This window comes from Etheostoma cragini, chromosome 5, assembly GCF_013103735.1.
Source record: "Etheostoma cragini isolate CJK2018 chromosome 5, CSU_Ecrag_1.0, whole genome shotgun sequence".
In the NCBI taxonomy this organism is placed as follows: domain Eukaryota; kingdom Metazoa; phylum Chordata; class Actinopteri; order Perciformes; family Percidae; genus Etheostoma; species Etheostoma cragini.
In genome coordinates, this window is record NC_048411.1 from 14,057,118 (window position 1) to 14,083,074 (window position 25,957).

The following is a 25,957-nucleotide window of genomic DNA, read 5'->3' on the forward strand; positions in this document are numbered from 1 at the left end:
TCTGAGCGAAACAGCTGGGATGTTGATTTCTTGTAAATGCCGCTATCTGGTTCTCCCTGTACCATTGTGCCAATAAATTCCTTCCACTGTTTAAAAGCCTGAATGTTAAGTCTTTGTGTAGCTAATGGACAGTTAGATTAAATAACAGATGACGATGATTAAAGTTTGTTGATTGAAGCAACCTCAGCTTGGAGTTGTTTCTGTTTTAAAATACAGTTACATACAATTCTGACCTAAATATCATGCACTGTCGTGACAAACATTTAACTTTATAGATTCCCACACAAACTCCCAAACACTTAGCAAACAGCAAATGAACCATAAACAACGGACGGTTTTACAAACTTTCTACCAGGGGTTTGGTCAAATGGAAATAGTTCCAAAATAACTTCCCAAAGTTCTTAAGCTGAATTCTTTCAAAGTTAAGTTACCACTGATAGCAAATGTCTGTGTGGTTTAGTGTTTACAAAACCCCATCCTGTGTCTGAGTTTTAATGTACAGTGGAGCCGTGACACACGTTGGTGGGTCTAGTATTGCCTGGTAAGCAATGCACAGCTTCTATACATCTGTATCAGGCCCTACATAATCTCTGACAAGTCATTTTTACAATGTGTTGTGCCTCACTACACTCCAAAGAAAATCTCATACTTTCAAGGAAACTGCTGGCAGGTCCATTCCCCTTCCAAATAGAGCGAGACAGCAGGTATGAAAAGATATGTGGTCAACTTAACATGTGCCAGGAGTTTTTATATGCCTTGTGCTGTCAGTTTTAATGGGTCGTTAGCGGCATTTTATGGCTGCATTGAGCACTGTAAACCTATCAAAGTGCACTTGTTATTAAAACATTACAAAAGTTATGTTTAAAATGCCACCATTAAGCTAATTCCAAGAGTAGTTGTAAAATAATTGATCTGCATCTTGAAGAGACATGTCATATGGGATTTTAATAACAAGTTATGTTGTTAGAAGTTCTGTATAGTGAATACTATCTTGTTTACACTGTATACGGCATAGTGAGCATCAGAATAAGGTGTTGAGTGCCATCTAGTGGTTAAATGATTACTGGGTCAGCACACCCAAATTTAAACAGTCATATTTTCTCACTTACCTCTTAGTGATACAAAGGTATGCACAAGGCTTTTTATTTTATTTTCATATTTTTTTCATCTCTGACATGCTACTAAAATGTAAATGTATATTTGTTTGCGGTACTGAAACATTTGAAACAATGCTGTGAGTTAAAATCCAAAACAATGACCCCAATCCTCCAACCTCACTGGACACAGTTTAGGAATCTCTTTTTACAAAAAAAATAGTCCCTATAGAAATGGTAGACAGGACGTTTTGTGTGTTATTAACAGTAACAGGGACATTATTTGGGGAAAAGAGATTTATGTTGAATTATAAAAAAAACTAAAACACTTTGTTCTTTAACCACAATAACACAATTAATTTCTTTTGTTTTTCTTTTCTCCATTAAAAGAGGATGAAAGTCACTTGTCCTGCAATTTAGATGAAACCAGTTTAGTGTTGAGTTTAGCAACACTGGACACACTGAATCCTGTTACTTTTACAGCAGACATTTCTTTTGAGCAACATGTTCAAGTGGTTGTTTGAGGAAGCCTCCTGGCAGACTGAGATGCTTTGGGAGTGCCCTGTTTACACCAGAATCTTGACTCTCATTTCCAAGACCTACATTTTTATTATGATCATTTAGCGCCATGAAGTGTGTAAACCTGCATTACTTTTGAAATATGAAATGTGCTTGAACATGTTTGATGAGAAAATGTTCTACATTATTCTCATGATAATCGACAGATTATGATTTAGAAAGCATCAAAAAATCCCATTCAAAACACCATATGTTTTGTGATGGCTTAAACCAAATCTACCCCAGAGCTTCCAAAGAAAATGTGTTTGTGCTAAAATGACTCAGAAATTTAGAAACACATTAGGCAATACCCTCAGGCCAGCGCATCAGGATTATTCTTTATTTTAATAATGTTTTTGCACAGATGAAGAATAGAAGGGTAAAAAACAATCATGTTCATTAATGTCATCAGATGAATACCCTGTAGAGCACATCACACATATTATACAGTGCAGTTGAAATATGTACTGTCTCCAGTCTCTGTCAACAAGTTCTCACCTACTTATTTAACAAATACCAACCTTACAAGTTTATCATCCAATTACCATCAACATTTTTTTCTTACAATTTAAATCTGAGATTATATTTACCAGCAAATTGCTTGTTTAAAGTGTATGAACGCAGACTATTTAATATGATTTTTTTTTTAAATAGACTATAATTTGGTATGTAACAGAAATGATAGTGAAATGTGCAGAAACATGACAGACTGCAGGTGGTACAGTCTCATACAGTGTTTAAAGAAGATCTCAATATTTGTTTTCTGAATATTAGTGGTGTAAAGTAGTAGAAAAAGGAAACACTCAAATTTAGTAGCCTGGAAATACTGCATCATTTATACTACTTGAGTAAAGGTAGGTTGTTAAGTTACTTGCCACCACTGGTCTTAGAATATTTTACAGTTCAATCCAGCAAATATGGACAGGGAGCTATGCTTGGAACCATATTGTGCGGGTTAGTTCACATATTATTCAAAAACGTTGAATGCACCCTCATTGCCCAAAAGCAATCCCCACCCAGGTCTCGGTCATGGTTCCACCAAAATATGTAGATAAACCTGATCACTAAATCAAACACACAACACTAAAACCCAAGGGGACGGGAAATTATAATCTGAAAAGCAACTACAGTTGTCAGACAAGTGCAGGGCAGTAAAAAAACTTTTACCTAAGATGTAGTTGAGTAGAAATACAAAATTGCTATCCATCCATCTTCGTCCTCTTATTCGGTGTCGGGTTGCGGGGGGACAGCTCCACCAGGGGACCCCAAAACTTCCCCCTTCTCGAACCACATTGACCAGCTCCGACTAGGGGATCCCGAGGCGTTCCCAGGCCAGGTTGGAGACATTATCCCTCCACCCAGTCCTGGGTCCTTCCTCCAAGCTGGAAGTATATTTACCTTGCATTTGACCTAAAGTACAGCACTTGCATACATTGTCTTAGTTTCATTCCACTGCTAAAAACTGGAGTTTGCCACAATGAACTTTTTCAAGACATGGCCTCATTAAGTGTGACATATTTTCCCAAAGTGCAATACACAAAGGAAATGAAAGTGGCACTGTCATTAAAATCTAAATCTAACTAAATAAATTATAAAATATTTAGAAAACCATTTTGCTTTTATGCATTTACTTTACTTCTCAGTGGCATTCTAATGGGACAGCTTGACAAAAGTTGATTGAGTTTCCCTGTTAGTACAGATTGTAAGGAACTATGCATCCCTGCATTACCTGCATTTCTCAGGTTGACTTATTTTTTCCTAATACTTTAATAGCTGTTTGATGAGATACAAAATAAGCCAATTATATTTTAAGATTTAACACATGCATTCATGTTAATTGTTTTGCATGCTCTACTGTGCTGTACCTCATTCACTGTGTTGTTTCTCTGCAGGCGCCTTCACCAGCCAGTCTAGAGAGGAAAGCCTTCTTCATTGGTACTGTTTCTATCCATCTGTATGTATGCTCATGATGGTGATGATTGAAACTTGACAAAATTAGTTGGAAACAACTACATCCAAACCCTGTTTGTGTTCCTCTAGGCAAAACTGCAAAAATAATTTGCGAGTTTAGTGATGTTTCATCTCGTACAGCTACTGCAACAGAAACAGGTTTTCTACAGCCACAAAACAGGCCAATAGATGATGGCAGTGACTGGACAGTCCATTAGACCTCACACCTCTGACGTGCACACTGTGATCATGCTCACCATTCCCTTGTTTGCTGCTTCATGGAGGTCCATTACTTTATTGAGGTTGGTACCGACGACAGACTGTCTGGTGGACTGAGGAGGGCAGAGCTATAAGATGCTGGAAGAAATCATTCATTTGTTTCTGCTACTTTCAGTACATCTAAAGCTATTGTTAGTTCTAACATCTGTTTTGGATTTTCAGTGGATCAAAATTTCCAGTCTGTTTTTTCTTGTTTTCTTGTGTCTACTATAGGTGAGCCGCAGCGTGAGATCCTCCCCCGACCTCACAGTACTGTGTACCATCATCCTGTGTGACACCACTGTTAAAACCCACCGGCCACCTTAGTTGTGAGTTTTAACATGCATATTCAACAAAATGATGGTGGAATGCTTATCTGTTTGACAACAAACTGTCATTACTCAGTCTGACTTGTTTCTGGGAAAGATTACTGTCATCGTAATAGTGTTAAACAAGTACTATCTAAGTAATAATTATGTTAAATGTTGTACTGCCTCCATTCAGTGTTCAGAGTATCAGTTTTTTAATTTATGGATTAATGTATGTGTATTCTGTTTTAGTTTATTATTAAGGGGAAAAGATGTTACAGTTTGAACATTTCTTACTTTTGTATTTTATTATCTACATTTCATTTTCAATGTCTACTGTCAACATATAGATACAATTCCCCTGCTCTTCTAAAAATGGAAAATATATAACTGTGCCTCTGAATCTTCAGGGGATTGTCCCATGTAGTCCGAAAAACATTTAATGTGAAGATTTGGAATATATTATTGTAAGTACATCTCAAGTTCCATCAAATCTTTAAACATATAAACTGTTGTCATATGCATGCTGTTTTCTAAGTAAAAACGTAATCTATATATACTATAAGCTGACTAAGTTAGAAGTGTGGCTACAGTAAGGGTAATGTCCTCTATGATGATGATGAAAATGATGATGATGATCATGTGTGTAAGTATCTATGTGTATGCATTTAGACTTTTTATATACTTAACTTAAATTTTTACACAATTCTCAGATACTTATGTTTACCTTATGCAGCTTCATTTCCCTTGTTGTAGTCGTTTGTCTTATTTCTGTGGAAAACAACAAAAATCCAGAGTAAAATTTCTTGTACATGTAAACACTTACTTGGCCATTAAGGCTGAATCTGATTCTGATAACAACAAAGACCTACAGGGCTGACAGCATAAATGGTAACTGGCCTGTATTTAATGCTTTTCTAGCTTTACAACACATGACAATATTCACACATACATGCACACAGTAGTGGCAGAGAGTGCCACCCTGCTCACCAGCAGCTGTTTGTCTTGCTCCAGGACACAGGGATCAAACCAGAAACCTTCTGTAATGTTTAAAAGAGGTGCAAAACATTTTTATATTCGTGTGTTTTATGTCAAGATGTTTTGTTTTATTAATCGTTTTTATGTCCAATTGTTATCAGCTTTTTAAAGTAAAACTGTTTCTTGGTTGCAAACATTGTGCAGTGCACCTTTGTTCCTGTAGGGGACAGCAACGTGCAGGGTTACAGCCACAGACTGTATAGTATGAATTAATAACATACACTCTATGGTTACAGCGTGGTTTCAGCTGCTAAATTTGGAAGCCTTGCTCATCATGCTCACATTACCTTGTTTTGAGATTTTTTTACTATGGAGCACTATGTAACGCAGGGTTTTCAAAAGTGTCATGTAAAAAAATACTTTACTCTCTAAGAACTGTTCACCAGAATAACATTTAAAGATGATTTGGGATTCCGCAACACATTTGGGATTCCGCAAATTCTGTAAAAAAAAACAACTAGATTTTCCCCAACGTTCAGCCTCACACCTATGACAGTTTACCACATAGTCATTATTTCCAGCAATGTGTTTAGCTTACATGATCCCTGTTTATGATGTGTTTGACAGGTGTAAGACACACACACACACATAGAGCCAATAGCAGCATGAGTTCATTCATTACATGGTGTTGTTTAACCACTGCATTAATTCATACAAGAAACATCCATTTTATATAGTATCTATTTTCTTTCTCCAAAATAACATTTTATATTATTAGAGCCATTATTCTTCATCTACCAATCCTGTTCCAATCAGTAAGCAAAGTTTATTGAAGTATTGAGGTTGAGAGTGTCTATCTGCATGCAGAGACAATCTCAGTCCTCACTGTCGGATCTGGAACATGCCTTGTGCTTCCAGCTTTGCTTGGTCACACAGTATAACATGTCAGACAGGGTTAAGAGCTTTTCAGTGGGATATGATCCCATAAACAACAGTGATATCTTCACCAGTGGTGACTGTATTACAGTACACATTACACTAGAACTGTCAAAAGACTGCAAAATAGCTTCACTCAGTGTAAAGCTGAAGGGAAAAGCACAACTAAAGTAGACTGAAAGATATCGGAGACAATCATAACGTACTGTAACAAACGTTCAATTTAGAAAAAATTATTAACTTTTTTTGTTATTCATTGTTTATTGGATTTCAGCGGCATACTTTAAAAATACTATAGACTTTTTGTCTTTTTTATGTATTAACTAGTGGTAATTTTACACTGGTGAAAGAAATACAACATGCTACCATCTGCATTAAAAAAAAAATGAAAATGGATTTACCTAACATTATACAGTATAATAACGCTTTTAATGAGAGGATTTGGGTGTTTTTGACCCATTCACACAGACAGCAAAAAAAAGACAGCAACAGGTTGTTCTAAAAAAAAATCTCCCACTTCTGTCCTAGAAATGTATTATGTTCTAATTAATAAACATTGCCATAAGCAGTGATGGAAGCCATGTGAAGTTACTGTATTTCCTCTCAGGTAATAATGTTTTTGGCCATGCCTCTCATGTCTACCATTACAACTTCCAGATCCCTGCTTATTAATGCCTTAAAACATAAACTAATTTAAGTGTCTGTTTCATTTCCACTTGACATGAGTAGCCACACTATGTAGTTGATCTTGTTGCTTTGTAAGTAACAACCTGAGGTAACAACTTTATCTATACATATAGTGCTACTGAAAGAGTATTTTCTCCCCCTCATCCAGTGTGTTTTGTATATTGTGTTGTCACGTGCCAGAGACCAGCCATCCTTCATCAAAGGCTCATATGGAAAGATCCGGTACACACTAGAGGCAAATCTGGGCAGGCTGATAAGAGTACACTCCAGAGCTAAGGCAAACTTCACTCTCCTTTCCTTTGCTACAGTGATCCATCGCTGATGGTACCCAACTTAAACATACAAACACACACACACACACGGCATCCAATGGGTTTGTTGTTTGACCTTGACACTGCTGCAATAATGAGACATAACACTATCCATAACTAACTTTTCCACAGCACAGTATCACTAGTAAAAAAAAAAGAAGCTTTTTACATCAGGGACAGATGTTATGGATGTAAACTTTGCCCAAACAGACTTCCACCGAGGTAATTTCATGTCAAAGTCCTTTTGGAGTGTTTTTATTGTCTAAAGATAAGAAAAATGTAGGGCACATGTACCGATAGTATCGTCAGAAAGATAATGCAAATATCTTCTGGGTTCAAGGTTGCTCCTTTTAAAACAACACAAATGTATATTTAAAGCTATATTGGATATGCATGTGGACAGTAAGCATTCCAATGCACATTTGCTCCATTCAGTACACTCAAGGCTTTTCTACTACAACTTTACTTGGTATGACCAGTAGCCCGTGGTGGCTTAGGTTAGCGAAGTTAAGATAGATATGGTTGCATGAAAAACTTTTATGCTTATATATTTTAATAAGTCTATTCCGTATTCCTAATTATTATAGACTGTTCTACAAAGCTGTTCGGCAAAACTTAATTACACTGGGTTAAAGTGATAATTAATAATTTAAATAGGTATATGATTGATATACCTCTAAACTGCAGGTTTCTAATTCGGCATATAGATCAAGACAGATACAGTAACACAATATGAGTTATACAATATCAAGTACATTGCATTCTGACACAGCATTTATATAATAGAGGGACTTTAATTTATCATGTGTACAACTAATGCAGCCACCTTTGATTTTGCAATACTGTCAATAATTTAATATTTTCTATTCAGAATGAGATTATTGCTATCTATAATTTATATGTAGGCATCAACTAGAGAGTAAGAGGGATCTTAAATTTATGAGAGCCTGTTGTGTTCTGCAGGGGAAGGCATACAGGTTGTGGCATCCATTCAGAACAGATCATCTCGTGACATTAAGCCCAAATACTGTCTGTCTTTAAACTACAGTTACTTTTCAAAGAGGAAGAAAGTGGAAACCAAAGACATCCTGAAAGTCATCTGCAGTTCAGACTGTCGCCAGGATCATCACCATCCCTCCCACCACATGTTCATCCATCCAAAACAGCAACCTCATCAAGGCAGAGTACAGACTCAGGGTGTGTATCTCTTTTCCCAAAACTAGAGGTCCTTATGACAACAGGGGATGCATGATCCGTATGATAAGTTGATCTGGATGTCTAGTTTGCTTCAGACCCCGAGATCAAGCACCCCATAGAGATCCTGCCCGCTCTACAGGAGCCTGATGATGGGGAGCACCTGCCTGCTTATCCTACCTTATCCCTTTTTGCTTAGTCTGCGTTATCCAGGCAAAGGCATGATTTATTTTATGGATGAGTCTCATCATGTGACTCATTCATCATGTGCTGATTGTGATCATAGTTAATTATGTAAATTGTTTTACTGGACTGGAGTTTTTTTTCCACCCAATGTATTTCAAAGAGAGTCTTTGCTTATCACAACTGAGTTCATTTGAACAAGACAGCTCTGACATTTAAGGTGGTAATAACTGTGTACTTGTGTAGTTGATGAAGGAATTAAAGAAGGCTGGGAAGGTACACCTTCTCATCCTTGTTTTTCCATATAAACCTTTTTATATCTTATAAAAACAGCCATAAAACAATTTAGCATTTTCAATAAAAGATTATTAGGGGTTATATTAACATCATTTATACACCTACAGCAAACAGTCCAATAAATTCTACCATTATGAAACAATAATCAGAGTGATAGAAAAAGCTTTGTCGACACAACAGCCAGAATCTGAAAATAAAAACACTGTAATCGAGTCATAATATCATAACCTCTTTTGTAGGCCTATCCAACTTAAGTATAGCCTTAATGATTTAGATCTAATATCAATATATTATAGTTAAGGAAAGAAAGAAACCGAATACAGTTGTCTGAACATGGTTCAATAACTCTAAATGAACAAATAAGTGGATTAATAGCCTATATGACACAAGTACGCTAGACCTAAGTAAAATGAGGGGAGGGGAAATATACCAGGGGTCCGATTCAGAAAGCAGGTTGAGAGAAAACTCTGAGTTGGTACGCTAAAAAGAGCCCTGATAGCTCAGTCGGTAGAGCATTAGACTTTTAATCTGAGGGTCCAGGTTTCAAGTCCCTGTTCGGGCGATTGCAGTCTTAGAGGTGGCAGTAGCTCAGTCTGTAGGAAGTTGGGTTGGGAACTAGTCCAAGTCCCCATATGGACCAAAAAGTATGGAGTGTAGATTGGTGGCTGGAGAGATGTTACTTCACCTCCTGGGCACTGCCAGATGCTCTTGAGCATGGCACCCCAATTGATCAAGGTGCTGGTTGAGCTGGCAGCCCACTCACTCTGACATCTCTCCATAGTGCATGCATAGGTCCTGAGCATGTGTGTGTATTTCAGGCCTGTGTGTGATTATTAACAAAGTGTGTAAATTGTAATTTCCCCATTGTGGATTAATAAAACTAAATTAAAACTTTGGAATGCTAAATCGGTCACATTACGCAACTTTCTTCATTTTGAACGGTCAGAACGCCGTTTTTTACGCTGTCTAATGGCAAAACTCCGTAAAAAGCGCAGTGGAATGCTTGTTTAATGCCGCTTTTTACGGGGATCTTTTTAACGGGGATCAGTACACGTATCATAAGTGTAAATGATAATGAGCTCCACCCTATCTTTTCCAAAGCCAATAACTTTGGACTGTTATCACCCAATCAGTAAAGAACAAGAACAGACCACATGAATACAATTCAGCACAAGTATGAGCAGAACTTGTGGATTGGGAGAGGTTTTCTTCTTATTCTACTGGCTGTTTTTCTATTAGTATGGCCATTTGCAAACTGAAATTGTAGGTAGATAAACTGTATTGTGTTTCTTGGTCTGGATGCGGCAGCATAGACAATCAGACCGCTGGAGGCAGAACAGCAAGTGTTCCTACATGATAAACCATGAAACCAGGTCTGGTAGATCTTCTCCACGAAGAGCATATCTGATGATCTTTTCAGCCATCTTCATGATGTGGATGGACTTCCTGGCCTGTTGAAAGCTGGGTTTCCATCCACTTTCATCATTCTAAGCACATTTGAAAATTTGGCAAAAGGAAATGTTAGGGCGTTTATACCGGCAGCCATAGTTCGGTTTAATCGAACTAGAGTTGTTCGCCCCGTTGGTGCGGTTTGTTTGGGCAGGTGAGAACGAGGCAATCGCACTCAGGTGTGCGCACCAAAAGCTGACCAATCAAGCGTACCGAGACGTGCTTGAAGAGGTGGTCCCGGTACGCTGTCAATCAAACTCTGGAGCGGATGTGGTGAGAACGTGATCCGTACTTAAACCGCACCGTACAACCTCCGCCAGCGTGAGCTGATGTCTCCTGTAGTCAGGTGTGTTCAGCAGTCTGTAATGCAGCAGAGCAGCAAACTGTAGCAGCTTGCAGTGTTTCTATCACACAATTGGACAGCGGTCAAGCTCGCCGTCCATCACTTGTATCTCCATAGTCAAACAAGCAGCTGTGGAAATTGCGTAGTCTCGGCGACCAGAGCAGATGAAGTACGCCTCAAACAATGTCTGATCATTTAAATGAAGTGCGCTGGTTTGACATATACCTACGCATGCACTTAGTCCAGAACACAGGACCTTGTTCCTGTATTTACTTTATTGCTCCCGCCCCCAGAAACATTCGACCACCAATAACAGGAGTGGATTTGTAATGGTGCATTTTAGTACGCTTTGATTTTTCAATGTGTGAAACCAAACCGACCAAGGCCAAATTGAGTTTACAAACTCCCCAACTGATTTGGACCTAAGCAAACAAACAGGTGTGAAAACGCCCTTATTCCCTGCTGTGTTACTGGAATAAAGGACACTTTTCTCCTATCAAGGATGGAGTTGTAAACATCTGCAGGTTCAAAACTTTCAAACTAAAATGTCAAGGACTCACAGGTGCATAATAATAGTATAATACAGTGGAAAAGTTGAAGTGGAACTTTCTTATTTTCTAAATTCATTACACAGAAAAGGAAATATTTATGACATTTTCCATTATTCCACGTAAAAAACGGCGTTGTGACCGTTCATAACGGGCTAAGAAAGTTAATGCTTAATTTGACCAATTGGCGTTATAAACCTTCATGAAACGGGCCGCAGTTTCCACCAATCAATATACGGTCCATGGTTCCCACCTTCCTCGGTACACTTCACAACACACAACACGGAAGTTAGATATGTTTTTTTCTACTCCAGCTTGGACGGTCAGAGTATTTCCTTGAGGCATTAATTATGTCGCACACCGTAAAGAGCCTAAAAGTTACCTACAACCCTATTAATGAGGAAAACACGTTTACGAGTGGCGACGTCGTTTCGGGTCACGTCACGCTTGAAATGGCCAAAGACTGCCAAATTTCATCCCTGCTGATTAAATTCAAGGGGAAGGCACAGGTGTTGTGGACCGAGAGGTACGGACAAACTACTGTTGTTTACCACGCCAAGGACAAGTACTTCAGCATCAAACAGTACATCATACACGACAAAGATCACACAGGTAAGTGTATCTAGGTTACATTTAACAAGATGTTGGATTCAACATAGACCTGCCTAACAGAGCCCAGCCCTCTTCTGCTGCTCTGTGGCTTGACCTTCATTCAGATGACATCCGGGTTACCCGGCATGTGGTACCTCTCGTACATGTTACAACGCCAAGCCAAAAAGAATTCCTCAATCAGATTGAGAAATGGGGAAGTTGGGACCCAGAGTGCCATGGTGGTGGGGAACCCGTTGCAAACTAATGACGTCACGGAAGGTGATCATGTCTGTGGCTGTGTTGCCAATTTCAAATAGTGTTTTACTTTTTGAATAACCGTGTTTTCCAATGATTGCAATAGTTTTCATTCTTAAACAACTAATGTAAGAAACAATGTGTAGTGCAATTTGCAAGAAATATGTTGCAGAAATGCAAAAATATGTACCGGCTGTTTGTTTAGGTCACGCAACTGTTATGTGCCTTTTTTTTTCTTCTTCTTTAAGGTTTGGTAGAATCTACTTCTGTGCTTGTTGTGCGCTTTATGTGTCAAATGTAATTGTACATTGAACTTTGTTGGGTTCTACTCCAAATGTTTAATAACATTAAACATTAAGTAACATTATTGCTGGTAATTAAGTGTGCTGATTTTTCTTTAGGAGATAACCAAACACTACTGGCGAACCAGAATGGAGAAACATGTAAGTATTTAACAACAGCTGCTGGTAAAGCCCATTTACAGTAAATGAAATGGACAATGTGGCGCCGTACATTTCCACGGAGACCAGCGAAGTCTATTAGAAGCACTTTTCTGGTGATAGCTGAGCGACGATCTGACATGAGCAGCCTCGCTGAATGTTTTAAGTCTTTTGGTAGCTGTGCCAAGAGAAATGGAGTTTTTATACATTGCTGTGATTCTTTTAGAAATAAACAATGGACAAATAGTCTTTAAATGCTTCAGATGTAAAGTTATTCACTGTCAAAGTGGCGCACAAATGAATGGTAGTCAATGGGATGCTAACGGCGAGTGATGGCTTGATAGCATAAAAATGGTTCCATAGGAGATTTGCTTTGTGGACACTCGCCTAGCTCCCTTAGGGGGTAAAGCCCATGCATTGAAAGGGCTAGTTAAAACTTAAATACAAGTGAATATTGGTGAAAAAACAGATATTTAAACATGTTCTTCTTTTCAATTCATTGGTTTTCAGGGAGCAATGTTGTTTCCCCAGGATGCCATGTTTACCCATTCACCTTTCAGATCCCTTTCCAGTAAGTAGTTGGTTCCATTGTGAGCTGGACAGACCCTTATCCTCTCCAGACTTTGTTTTTCCAAACAGTGAAATTTGAATATTATATTCGGAAAACCAAATGCATTACCTTAGCAATCCTAGTTTATTTTGATGTATGAACTATTTAGTCAAAGGTTGTAGTTTATAGACCTTCTCTAGCGTCTGTTTAATACTTTGACTGCTCTCTTCCTGTATGTGCGGTGCATGAAAAATGTTCAATCCATTTATACTGTTCTTCTGCGTCTGCTTCAGGGTTATGCCCTCCTCCTTCGATAGCAGTATTGGTAAAATCGTGTACTTGCTGGAAGCCAAGCTGAGCAGATCAATGAGAGTTCCTCAGAAAGATTCAACAAAGATCAACTTTGTGACAAAGGAAGATCTGAGAAGTTCCCCTGAGCTAATGGTATTTGTTGAGTTTCATCCTCATTCCTGTTATTATGAATAGACATAATTAGATGATGGAAGTTGAATGACTGCAATCCAGCCCTTCCTTAATACCTGCCGATGTATTGAGCAATTGGCTTAATCACCAACTGCCTCAACGAGATATATCCTATTATTTGTATTCAGCCTTGCCACACTGTATGAACAAGCTCTAAAATTTAAACAACATAATCAATGACACTGTCACTTTTAGGCCAATTACTGAATTTGAAATGTTTTTCTAGTTTTCCTGTAGAGATATTATCTAATGGTTATTTTAGCAGTACACCTGTTGAATTGACACGGCGTTGGTTGTGCTGTGAGGAACTGGAACGTGGACATGAGTGTTTGTTAAATTTTGCTTTTAATAAATCTGGTCTTCATTCAGATGCCACAGCACGATTCTAAGGACAAGAAAATGAAATTTTTCAACTCCGGAACAGTAGCCATGGACGTGAAACTTGAAAAAACTGGTTTCTTCCAAGGTAAGAGCCCTCAAAGTGATATTAACATTTGTTAGTCTCAGACTACGCTTACACGTGGACAGCTATTTTCATAAATTGACATTTTAACGTCTTCAGCTTAAAAAATAACATTGTGCAAAGCTGTCAGTTTTCAGAAAAGTGTTTATTTACACGTACCCGTGTGTATATATGCCGTCAAGAGCATGCCAAACCTGTAGGTGGTAGTGTAACGAGAAGCTCAAGCCCACAATCAGAATGCCGAAAATAACAGAAACAAATCACTTCCTTTCTCTTTTCTTCCCTGGCTTCCTAAACCTCTGTTTGTCTCAGTTTACATGCAAACGAAGGTTTCCAAAATCTCCACTCCTAGGAGTTTAAGAAAGACTCATTTTCAGAGGCGAGTTCTCAATTTTCGTGGAAAACGAAGGGTACAAACAAAGGGGAATGTGTCAGTTTGTCTAAATAACCATGTTTAACGTTTTACGTTTAAACAGGGTATCATACCTAGGGTTGTTTTGACATTTCTGGTCTGCTTTTTGCAGGAGAAGGATTGAAGGTCCTGGCCTTCATCGAGAACAACTTGTCTCGCCAGATCAGGCCCAAGTACTGTGTGTACAAAAAGCACAGCTTCTTTGCACGGGGGAAGAGAAAAGTATGGACTTTGGACCTCTTTAAAGAGGTGGGAGAGCCCATCGCACCTAATACTAAAGAAAATGTCACAAAAGTCCTCCCAGTTCCATTTGATTCAGAGCCCTCTATCATCAACTGCAGTATCATCAAAGTGGAGTACAGACTCAGGGTAAGCATCTATGTGGCAACAGAGATGTGCATGCCCTGTCTTATGTGACCGTACACTAAAAGATAACGTCTCCTAAACTCGTTTTTATTGACAATTGTAGGGATTTTTTAATTCAATAAACATTTCAATTTAAATTTACCAATACAGTCACAAATGTGCCTCTAAGTGATTTACAGTCTTGAAAGCGTAGAACTCGCACTAAACCTACCAAAATATCAACTCTACTGAGCAGATTGGTTGTTTCACTTATCAAATCAATACAACTTAAATTTGCTAATACATAATTGACCAAATGGCATCAGAAAAAATAAGCGCATCTCTTAATAGCCAGTGAGTGCCAACTTCGTTTAAAACCATTAATCTGATTATCTTGCTGCATTGAAATGAAAAGTGAAGGGTTATTGGGCTTTGTTATGTCTCATCATTAAGATGAGCAACTGCACCCACCTCTCTCGTCTTGTTCATGGTCTTGAGTCTTGAGTCATTTTTTGCAGACAGGGTGTTAATAGTTGTAAATGTATATAATGCTGTAGTATAATTCTGGTGATGAAATTAAATCAAACAATATAACATCAAAAATGTTTTCACAGGTCTACCTTGATGTCAAATATGCTTCAGACCCAGAGATCAAATTTCCCATAGTCATCCTGCCAGCGTCTCAGGTTCCTGCTGGGGTGGCACCACCGCCGGCTGCTTCTGGGTTTGGATTTGAACCATTTGGGATCCCAAACCCACCAGCCTGGGGGCTTGTACCACCACAACCACCAGCAGGAGCACCCCACCCTTCAGATCCCCCTCCTGCCTATGGAGCATATGCGATGGACCCTCCTTTGACGGATTTCGGCAAGAAGTACTAGTGTGAAAATACTTTTAAGGACAATAAATAAAGATTTTGTTCCATTATGGTATGATGTCCAGTATCTACTTAACTATTAAGTGCTAGAATGTAGCCTTGGTTGCTTTGTCTTCAAATTTAAAGGGGAAGTTGGCAATGCTGCACAAACATTGTTGACATCGATAATATCAATATTTAGATCGATACGCCCACCACTAGTAGACGGTTCGAAAACGCCAGTGACTATTATATTTGAATTACAGTGAAACACCAAACTTCTCACCCGCTCCGGAACTCCCAGGTGGGTGATCCTTCAAGTCGCGGAATGCTCGCCTTGCGTCCAGCGCGGCTTTCAGCCAACCATCGCCACTTTCCCAGTGGTTAGCTTAAACAGCGGTTGATAAAACAGGATGTTTTTTTCCTTCTTGCCCGTCTAATTTCTTCATCAGCTTCAATCACTTATTTCACTCAACTGTAAACTTTATTTGGACTTAAAATCTCATTATGTCAAACAGCATGTGCAAAATGTACAGTAGAGTTGGCGTGTCATGTTCATTTGGGATTTTAGATATTTTTTTAACTGCTCAGTATACTGTGTTGAGTTTGCATGGTTGAACGCTACCAGTTCCTTTTTGTGCATTTGCTTCTTCCCAGCTTTGGGCACACACGTGATAAACCGGTTCAACAACATTCGCATGCCTGATAACATATATAAACAGTGCAGAGCAGCTGTTCAGAGTTTACAAACCTTGACTTTCCTCCTGGTTTTACATAAGAGATTTCGATTTTTCACGAGTATTTCTCTGAGCAAAATGACTATCAACAACTTCTTAATTGAATATGATGCCATCAACAACAAAAACACCTTCTCAAATGGAGATACCATAAATGGTAGAATTATCGTGGAGGTTTCGAAGGAAACTAAAATTCAGTCGCTTGTTTTTATAGCAAAAGGAAAAGCTCGGGTCTGCTGGTCTGAACATTACGGGAATAATCAACATCATGTGTACTGGTCTAAGGAGAAATATTATGATGTCAAACATCATATTTTGAGAAAGGCAAGACAAGATGGTAATGTATTAAATGAATGCAATCATTCCATAGCCTACATTGTAGTTTAGCTAATGCAATGACTTTTAGGTAATGAGCCATTTTTGATATGGAAAAGGTTCAGTTGGTAACACAGAAGTAATCTTTTGTCATGTTTGCTGAAATGTAATAAAATATGTATCGGTTTTCAATCTTTTTTGTCTGAGGTATCCCCAGAGGAACTCATATATTCCTTAATTGATTCCCAATGTACAGTATGTGAAAAAATGTGTTCAGGTGTGATTTTTGACTTATAATTTTTAATGATTAAATAATTTTTTTAATCAAATCATAATTTAACACTTTCAAACTAGTTGAACTACTCTATTTTCACATACCCCTTAGCAACTGTACCCCTTGTTGGGAATCAATGTCAAATAGGCATTGATTTTATGCTGACAGTATCACCTGATACTGACAATCTGTGAAAAGTTATGTTTTGCCTCTCTCTCTAGTGCTTCTAATTTTATAAAAACTTTACAGCTAAACAGTATACTAAAATATGTATCTGAAAAAAATTTGATGTGAAAAATAGGCAATGCAGTGACGTAATCTTGATTTATATTTGACAGTTTGATTGCAGTTCTCTAGCAGTCATTGACACTGTCTGTTTGTTTTCCTGGCGCCACTATGAGCACCCGGAAGAGCCAGAGGAATGTGTTTTTTCCATAGATTATCTGATTCATGTACTGTCAGGAAACGGTGAGAGTTTGAGCAAATATGAAAAGGTACTTTAATTTTAAGTTACCAACTGTAGCTTTAATGATTCAGAATTCTGTTCCAGGCACTGAAGTCATTTGTAAAGGAAGACATGCATTTCCCTTTTCCTTTACGATTCCTGACAGGTGCCTATTCTTTAATTCTTTAATTTAGAATTGATGGTTGACTTATTTTCACGTTCTTTAAATATTCTATTATTTGTATTTACAGAAAAATCCCATCATCTTTCAAATCCTCCATAGGCAACATTGTTCATAAATTAAAGGCAGAGCTTCATCAATCGATGAAGCTGAAAAAAAAGGTTAAAACCCACTTTACATTTGTGTCCAAAGCAGACATGGATACTCACGGACTTATGGTAAGTAATCATGTATCTTTAAAACTGCAACCATTGTTGCCTTAGCAAAAGAGAAAATTGTCTAACTATGTGGTGGCGTCTGTTCTTCTAGGAGCCTCAGAGTGGTTGCAAGGATAAATCTGTCAACGTTTTTGGCTCTGGAAACATTTCAATGGATGTTCACACCAAGCAGATGGGATACACGCAAGGTAATATGAGTTACTTTTTTTAGTAAACTTTACTCCTCCCAAACCTAACCAAACAAGGTTCAACAGGTCCAACAACAAGTTTTTGCCTTTGCTACACTCTCAATGTAATCTACTCATGCCCCAGCCATGGAAATACATGTCAATCAGCACCAAGGCAACGTGACATCATGACACACGCGCAACTTTCTCAAGCCAAATGGCGTGTTAATTGTATGCAATTTGAGCTATCCGCGTGTATGTCTACACTGTATACATAAGGCGTAAACATACACACCACTTGCCGTGTTATTGTGAGAAGAAAGTGACAGTTGAGTCTAGGAAACGTGACACAGGGGTTGGGTTTAGGTAAAGAAGAACGGGGTTGGCTTTAGTAAAAAAAAAAGAAAAAAAAGAAACCAACGATTGGGTTTAGGAAACGTGACATGCGGACAGAGATGGCGAAAGTACTCACTTCCCGTACTTAAGAAAAAGTAAAGATACTTGTGTTAAAGTTGAGAAACTCTAGTGGACATGAAAAAAGGCTGAAAAAAGGCTTGTAAATGGATGTCTGCCAACAGGCCTAAAACATCCGATATTGTATATGATTATTGTGAAAGAGACTGGGACTCCAGGTTAATAAGATTCTGACTGAGCAGCAAGATATGAATTCAATTGTATTTCTGTGAGAATTCACAGATCCAGTTTCTCTTTTTTTAATCTTCCCTTTAACGTTTAAAGGAATTTACATGTATGTGTGTGTGCTCAAATGTGGCTTTTGGAAAGAAAATAAAGGATTAAATATGACTTACTAAACAGATGGCTGCAGGACCTGGAGCTCACCACCAGTGTTTTAGTTTGAGTGTTAAAAAGTAGTTAGATGATTAAAAGGTATTTATTTAGAAGTGGGCTGGCTGCTAGACAAGATGGTGCTCACCCGACCGGCCAATAGGAATGTGGCCCCGCCCATGACACTATTTGCATGTTGAGAAAAATCCTGAGGCAAGAGCAAAAATTTACATCGAGAGCAACGACTTAAACAGTTTCAAACTGATAGCCAAAAATTAATATTTAAGAGTTCATGAAAGTATTTTGAGAGAGATTTTTTTTCTCAGAAATAATTTAAAAATTAAAATCAAATTTACATTTAAACTTTTTTTTAACCTCTAATATTATTTTTGGCTATTGGTATGAAAACTTTTTCTCTCAAATATTTTTTTTCTCTCGTAAAATGTTTTTTTTTGCCATCAGTGTGATAACTTTTCTCTCAAACATTTTTTTCCTCTCTCAGATCATTCATTTTCTCACATGTAATAAGAAACAAATCTAGCTCCATTTCATTGTCGCTCTTAATACTACGTCAATGTACTGGTTCGGTTTAGAAAGTGACTATCTTTCTTTTCTCCATTTTACAGGCGAGGCACTCCAAGTCACAGTTGAAGTCAGCAACCACTCAACTCGTTCAGTGAAGCCCAAATTCATACTATATGAGAAGAAGAGTTTCTTTGCCCAGGGTCACCAGAGTGTTTCCAAAAAGATCATCCTTAAGGAGAAGAGTGAGGCTGTTGCATCCTCCGGGAAAGAGACTGTGACCAAGGTTCTCTCCATTCCCACAGAGCTACCTCCCTCCATCTTGAACTGCTCCATCATCAAGCTGGAGTACAAGCTGAGGGTAAACTTCCCTATATTGTCAAATCATAGATCCTGTATTTGAGCCATTCTTCTGTCCATATGCTTGATTACTATTTTGTTTGAATAGCTACTAATAGGAAGCTTGTGGGCTTTTCTTTGCCTCTGTTTATATTGTTTAACATTTCTTATATGTGCTTTGCAAATGAGGTTTAATTTTTAAGCTACAAGTTACCTAAATATCAAATACTGATATTGCAAAAACAAATCATATTCAAGCTGTGCCATGAAGGGAGTATTTTCTTCAATGACCGTTGGTAAAATTACTATACAAAAGTAACTTTTAAAAAAAGGCAGAGAACGCATAAACCTAATCAATTCGACATACTTTAGAGAATAAAAACATACAGTCAAAAAGATAGAGCCTCTAGTGTCAAAACAAAGGAATGATGTAAGCTTCCTATTAGTAGCTATTCAAACAAAACAGTAATCAAGCAGAATGGCTCAAATACAGGATCTATCATTTGAAACAGTATTATTGTCTTACACACCACTGACTTGCACAGAATAATAGATTAGTACTGCAGAATTCTTCTGGTGATGTAAACAAGACAAATCCAACAATATAACGCCAACAATATTTTTCACAGATCCGTCTTGATGTCAAATTTTCTTCAAACCCAGAGATCAAACTCCCGATAGTCATCCTACCTTCCTTTGGGGTTCCTGCTATGAAACCACCTGCTGCTGTAGGCTTTGGATTCAATGCATTTGAGAACTCACACCAAGCACCCTGCAACCCGGCATCACAAGCACAAGCAGCACCCCAAGAAGTGTATCCCCCACCTTCGTATGAAGTGTATTCAATGTACCCTAGCGAATATACAAGTGCTCTTTAAATACGCCACCGTTTTAGCATTGCACTGTGCTTCAATTACCACAATGCAAGTCCAGCACCATTAGTCATTTCAATCAGGAGAACCTATCGTAAAAAAGGTATATACATATTTTAAAGGTTTAGAAAAACCCAAATATATCCCCCGATGGAGTCCAGACACTGGTGGTGGCGACTAAAAAAGGGAGGCGTGAGCCGGAAAAAAGACCAAGGACACTGTGGCTGACGATGCCTGGACGTGGAAGGGGAGGAAGCGGCTTGCACTCTCGTCTGAAAAGACAACTGACAGAAGCAGGGCAGATTTAAAATAAGGTTGTCATGCTGTGATTGGCTTGAACACACATTCCCTACTCTGATTGGTTTACACTACTGTGATTCGCCCAAAATAGCTGATCAGTACAAGAGGAGAGTGTTAACGTTGTGGAAATCTCCCTGACATAATTTACGCTGAGCTACATTAGAAGCTTTGATTTTTGTTTTACTTTATGATGTAATGTAATCTTGGGCTGATGCCAGGAAGAGTAGTTACCACCTTGGTAGTTGTTAATAGGGATACAAATAAATAACGGAGTATATCCATCTATTTTTCTATCACACAACTACTTTGCAGCGGCTCCGTTCAGACTTTAGCACCGCCCATGACAATTCTGATTGGTTTAAAGAAATGACAATAAACCAGAGCATGTTTTCCTCCCATTCCCAAGTAGCCAGACCTTCCTTCCCCGCGCTTTGGAGGAGGGTCTGGCAACGTGAGACTTTGTAAATATTAACTTTTCATCAGCCTGCTTAAATCAATATCACAAGGGCCATGTTGAACAGAACTACTGTTGACTAAACATAACCTACAATTACACTTTTTTTTTATTTTTATCAATAGATGGAATCAAAATGGGATACATGACCTCAGTATTTAGAATATCTATAGTTTACTTTAGTTTCTTTATTTAGCTTATCAAATATTACAAACGTGAATTGGCTGTACATCCCTACCTGTATTTTGAACAATAAATATGCCTAAACTGAAACTTGTCTTTCAACTTACTGTTTTATTGATGTCAGTGTAAAAGTAAAGTTCAATAAACCAACAGGGACATTCTAATGTTTTAATTATATTCAGAGGCTTTTGCATGGGTAGACTACACTGTTATGGTCCACAGAAAATTTGAATGGGTATTTCGTCTAAATCTGTTAGCACTAGAAGAAAGGAATATGCTCTAAATGCTTGTGTATCCCCTTAATATGTGCAACTTTAGCATGCGTCATGCCTGCCTAAATCATCAATATATAAATGAATATTCACACATATAACATACTGGAATCTTTTGTCTTAGTATATCCATGACGTCAATCTCAATTTATTTGACCTAATTTAGACTGCTGGCCTGCTGGCTAGAGTTACCTGTGTGAAAGTGACACCCGCAGCTCATGATCAGGTGGTCACGTGAGACAGAACACAGCTTCTGGAGAGGTCCACTGCTACAGTGTATGTGCCAGCCTTGCTTGATCCTTTCTCATTAGCGAAAGGCCCCACTTCAATACCCCCGTGGATCAATTCAAACCAGCTTTTCAAAAGATTTACAGGAATTATTCTACACCAAAAGGAGCATCGTCATCGTGTCGACTCTCCACAACCTTTGGGAAGGTTATTTGATTTAGTGTCATGACTGTAAAGCATATCTCAGTGGATTACATCAAGACAAATGAAAGAGGCACCTTCTCTCCTGGGGACATCCTGTCTGGCAGGGTGACAGTAGTGACCAGCAAGGAAACCAAAGTGCAGTGTTTATTGGTCAAAGCCAAAGGAAAAGCTAAGGTGTCATGGCATCAACAAGAAGGACAAGCCACAGAGATGCACCGTGACAAGAAGATCTACTTTCATTTGAAACATATTATTCTTCAGGATAAGAACAAAGGAGATGGTTAGTGGTGTCACTCATTTCTAACAAAAAAGAAAGAGTGCTTACAGCTTTTGATTTGATACATATTTTATAGTCTGCTAACAAACTGATGGATGTGTATTTACCAACAATGTTTCTTTTTATTTTTCATAAGGTTCAGAAATCATCCGCCCTGGGAGAAATGTGTATCCATTCTCCTTTGTGATTCCAAAGAAGTGTGTGTAAAATACTTATATTTATAACCATAATATACACTTTCTTGCCAGCTGGTGAACTATAATAATCTCCCTTGTGTATTTGGACTATTTCCCTACAGAGATATGCCTTCATCTTACGAGGGGAAATGGGGCAAAATTACATACAGTTTGCGAGCACAGCTGACTCAGTCGATCTGGCTCGTCCACAAAACCAAGACCGAGTTCCCTTTTCTGACCAACTTCCCCTTTGCCTCTAAATCGGAAATGGTGATCATTGGACTTAAGGTACTGTGTGGAATTAATTTGCCATTTTACTTGAATCAGTACAATATTTTAGTTATTGTGTGTCCATTAGGTTTACAATTATACTATGCTGTAACAATCATCTACGCAGCTATTTGGTTGATTTGGCTTATGTTTCCGTTTGGTAGGAGCAACAATATGCAACCAGGATTTCATTTTATGGCTCTGCAAAGGTTACAATCAATGTTAGTTCAGAAAAAATGGGAGTAAAGCAAGGTAAACAGATTTAATAAGAAATAAGAATTTTTATTTTCTTGATGGCCTTAACTTAAACATTAATTATGTTTTTCTCCTAAATATAAATAGGTGATGCGATAGGAGTCTCTGTAGAGGTACTGAACGACTCTGCACGCACAGTGACACCCAAGTTCTACCTGTGTGAAAAGCACACCTTTGTTTTCCAGTCCAAGAGGATCGTTCACACAAATGACACCCTCTTTGGTACAGGAGACTCTGTTCCCCCTGAGACCAGTCAGACCATAACCAAAGTTCTGAGTATCCCTCCACAGCTCCAAACTACCTTCTTCAACTGCTGCATGATGAAGCTCGAGTACGAACTCAAGGTATTTACATTGTGTGTGTTGCGTCATTGATGATTCATTTATTAAAAAAACACCTGGCTTGGATGTAGAGTGCAAAAACACATGACATTTTGTCAAGCTCAGAGTGAATATGACAACAGCACCACACCGTGGCTGTATGAGGGAGGAGCGACAGCGAGGAAGAGGGAGGAGGAGGGGTGGAGGAGGACAGGCCTCCTGGCTTGTCTACACACCAGTGATGGGTGCATGTGGGACACAGTGTCATGTTACAGCCCAACCTTTTCTATCAGCTCAAAACTGATGTGGTGACAGAGAGCCAGAGCAAAGAAAACATACAGCTCAATGAAAATTGGATATTTCTTTGGCAGAATTATTAATTGTTGTAAAAAGTTGTGTTTTATTTGGTTGCAGGTCACTCTTGATGTCCCTCTGGCAAGAGACCCAGAGATCAAACTTCCTCTGGTCATTCTGTTGGGTTCGCCAAAACCACATAAACAAAAACCAAAGAGATCCATCTGGTTCAGAAAGCTTCCTACTTAAAAAATGGTCATTAGATCAAGGGACAGTGGTGGGCATGTGCTGCGATAACAAGGAAAACCAGGACACAGAATAACACGTCAATATAGCAGCATAATAAATACATTTATACTGCCTCAAGTGTCTGAAAATTGACTGTATGTTCTCCTCTCCACTAGATGGAGATATGTGTCACCAAGTAGCCTTCCAGATTCTTTTGAGTGTACAGTATGTACTTAATAAATCCAACTACTCAGATCCTTCACTTACAGTAAGTAAACCAAGCAGTATCACAATGTAAAAATAATTCATGGCAGTCACTCTCGTATATGGGCATATTATCATCTATTACATTATTAAATGAATCCTGATGCAGAATATTTTACTGGTCGAGCTAGTTGAGCTGCAGCTAGTTTTGAGGTAGTTTAGTTTCATTGTATTGGGGTAATAAGGAAGAAAAAAATAAGTTTGCTGTACAAATCTCTTCATTTTGGAATATTGTCTAATCTTTGCATTTTTTTGTAAAATATTTTATACCTTTGAGCACTTTTTAAAACAAAATTGTGTGAGAAGTCTAGGGCAAGGTCTCTTTGGTGAAACTGCTTAAGTACCTCCCATGACTGCACCAGAGTAGACAAAACGTTTTTTAATAGATACGCTTATTAAGGTGAGAAAGGATTGTTCTATATAAACAGGCTTAGGCCTAACAATTTATTTGAACCAATAATAATAATAATAATAATATACATTTAAGAAGTAATTTTTCTTCTCTTCACAATCATGGCTGTTGAGAATACATGGCAGCACAGAGAGAAACGAGGACTCAGTAGGATCTGAGAATCAGATGTTAAGGGTTTCTCACACTCATCCTTGTCCATGGACTCTTTTTGCAACAGAGGAAAGTATTGAACAAAGACACATTCATGATTCTAACAGTTGGCCTACATGTGTTACCCAACCAGTGGTTCTTAAGTGAAACCAGGCCCATGTTCTTGACAGAGACTCAGAGATCTTTCTCTGCCCAGGAGGGGAAACATGTTGAGCTGAGCATTTTATGGTTGGGATCCATCCTGGAAACATTAGATCTGGCTATGGTGAGAGAGAGAGAAAGAGAGAGAGAGGAGGGAAGGACAGAGAGAGACAGAGTGTTTGGTTCTGGCACACAAAAACAGAAGACATTTAAATGTTCAACAACAATGATGATGCAAAAGCACAAGTCTTCAGATCCCACTGTTCTGGGATACATGTACTCTGATCTGCTGTTGTGGGAATTGAAATATTAAGCTCATATTTCACCTCGCATCTGCTGCAAATGACTTGTCATTGTGTGTTAGTTGCGTCTGTTTGAAACTGTATTAATATTTGAGTGGAAACAAATCAAATGTAATTGAAATAATATGTCAAACAGCTTTAATGTATCACTTAGGGCAATTGTAAGTAGCTGTGATAACTTTGATAGTATAATGACTGTGTGGGCAGAGAAGGACTGACAGCCATTGACATAACTCAGCAAATGTTGAAAAATGGAAAATAAATGCATATGTCTGAATAGAAATTTGAGGACTGGTTTTATGTAGCACAGTATGCAGTGCAGAGTTAATTCTGCCTGCTACACCTGCACAAATATATCTGCAAAGCAGCAGTGTGGTTTATGATCTTCAATAAAATAGAATAGAAACTCAGTGTGTTTTGGTATGATGCAGAACACAGCGTGACAGATTCCTCTAATCCTACACCTGCATGAAGACGTCTCCAGAGCAGCAGCTTCATGTCATCCTGCTCATTTTTGGCAGCAGTCGTGGTGTTGGCTGTGCTGTAGCAGAGCCTGCCTGGTAACAAGTCTGGCTCCGTGTACAGTGTGCAGACTGTCAGCCAGCTAGCCCCCCCCCCCCCCTCGACACACACAAACACACACACACCATAGCCTTGCTTGATTTTTGGAGAAGGGGTAGGGAGGTGTGGCCTCTGGCACCTCCCTTATCCATAGCCAGAGCTAGTACCATGACAACCACGCGGGCCTGCTGGCGACTCCCTGTCTTCATCGGCCACGGTTGCTATGGTAACTCCCCAAAGGGGCTCCCGCAGATCAGCGGGATGGCCGTCCAGTTGACTAACCCTCTCCCAGCTGGGGAACGGCTGAGAGAGCGAGCAAGA

At 38.6% G+C, this 25,957-nt stretch overlaps 2 protein-coding genes and 1 non-coding gene across 7 annotated transcripts; all 3 read left to right on the plus strand.

The window, feature by feature from the left end:
- The first annotated feature begins 9,243 nt into the window (after positions 1-9,243).
- On the plus strand, positions 9,244-9,316 carry trnak-uuu. The gene has a single exon. It is a non-coding gene; the product is annotated as a tRNA-Lys (tRNA).
- A 2,027-nt stretch (positions 9,317-11,343) lies between these two features.
- On the plus strand, positions 11,344-15,553 carry LOC117945220 (arrestin domain-containing protein 3-like). 4 transcript variants are annotated; one of them, XM_034872581.1, is made up of 7 exons: positions 11,344-11,706; positions 12,342-12,383; positions 12,891-12,951; positions 13,224-13,374; positions 13,783-13,879; positions 14,401-14,537; positions 15,248-15,553. In XM_034872581.1, exons 1-7 carry the CDS (start codon positions 11,445-11,447, stop codon positions 15,512-15,514), a joined length of 1,017 nt encoding a protein of 338 aa, XP_034728472.1. In that variant the 5' UTR covers positions 11,344-11,444; the 3' UTR covers positions 15,515-15,553. The 4 variants fall into 4 exon arrangements, with proteins under 4 accessions (XP_034728472.1, XP_034728470.1, XP_034728471.1 ...); XM_034872579.1 differs by having other exon boundaries at positions 14,404-14,657; XM_034872578.1 differs by having other exon boundaries at positions 11,345-11,706; positions 14,401-14,657.
- A 634-nt stretch (positions 15,554-16,187) lies between these two features.
- Positions 16,188-24,609, plus strand: LOC117945218 (arrestin domain-containing protein 3-like). Of its 2 annotated transcripts, XR_004656754.1 has the most exons (8): positions 16,188-16,563; positions 17,366-17,426; positions 17,512-17,659; positions 17,751-17,847; positions 19,239-19,495; positions 20,103-20,571; positions 20,603-20,767; positions 20,873-21,941. XR_004656754.1 is itself a non-coding variant. In XM_034872575.1 (7 exons), the coding sequence occupies exons 2-7, from the start codon at positions 22,008-22,010 to the stop codon at positions 23,825-23,827; spliced, it is 960 nt and encodes a 319-aa protein (XP_034728466.1). In that variant the 5' UTR covers positions 20,510-20,767; positions 20,873-22,007; the 3' UTR covers positions 23,828-24,609. The 2 variants fall into 2 exon arrangements, 1 of the variants encoding a protein (XP_034728466.1); XM_034872575.1 differs by lacking the exons at positions 16,188-16,563; positions 17,366-17,426; positions 17,512-17,659; positions 17,751-17,847; positions 19,239-19,495 and adding exons at positions 22,400-22,460; positions 22,562-22,727; positions 22,874-22,961; positions 23,052-23,308; positions 23,699-24,609 and having other exon boundaries at positions 20,510-20,767; positions 20,873-22,266.
- The last annotated feature ends 1,348 nt before the right edge of the window (positions 24,610-25,957 follow it).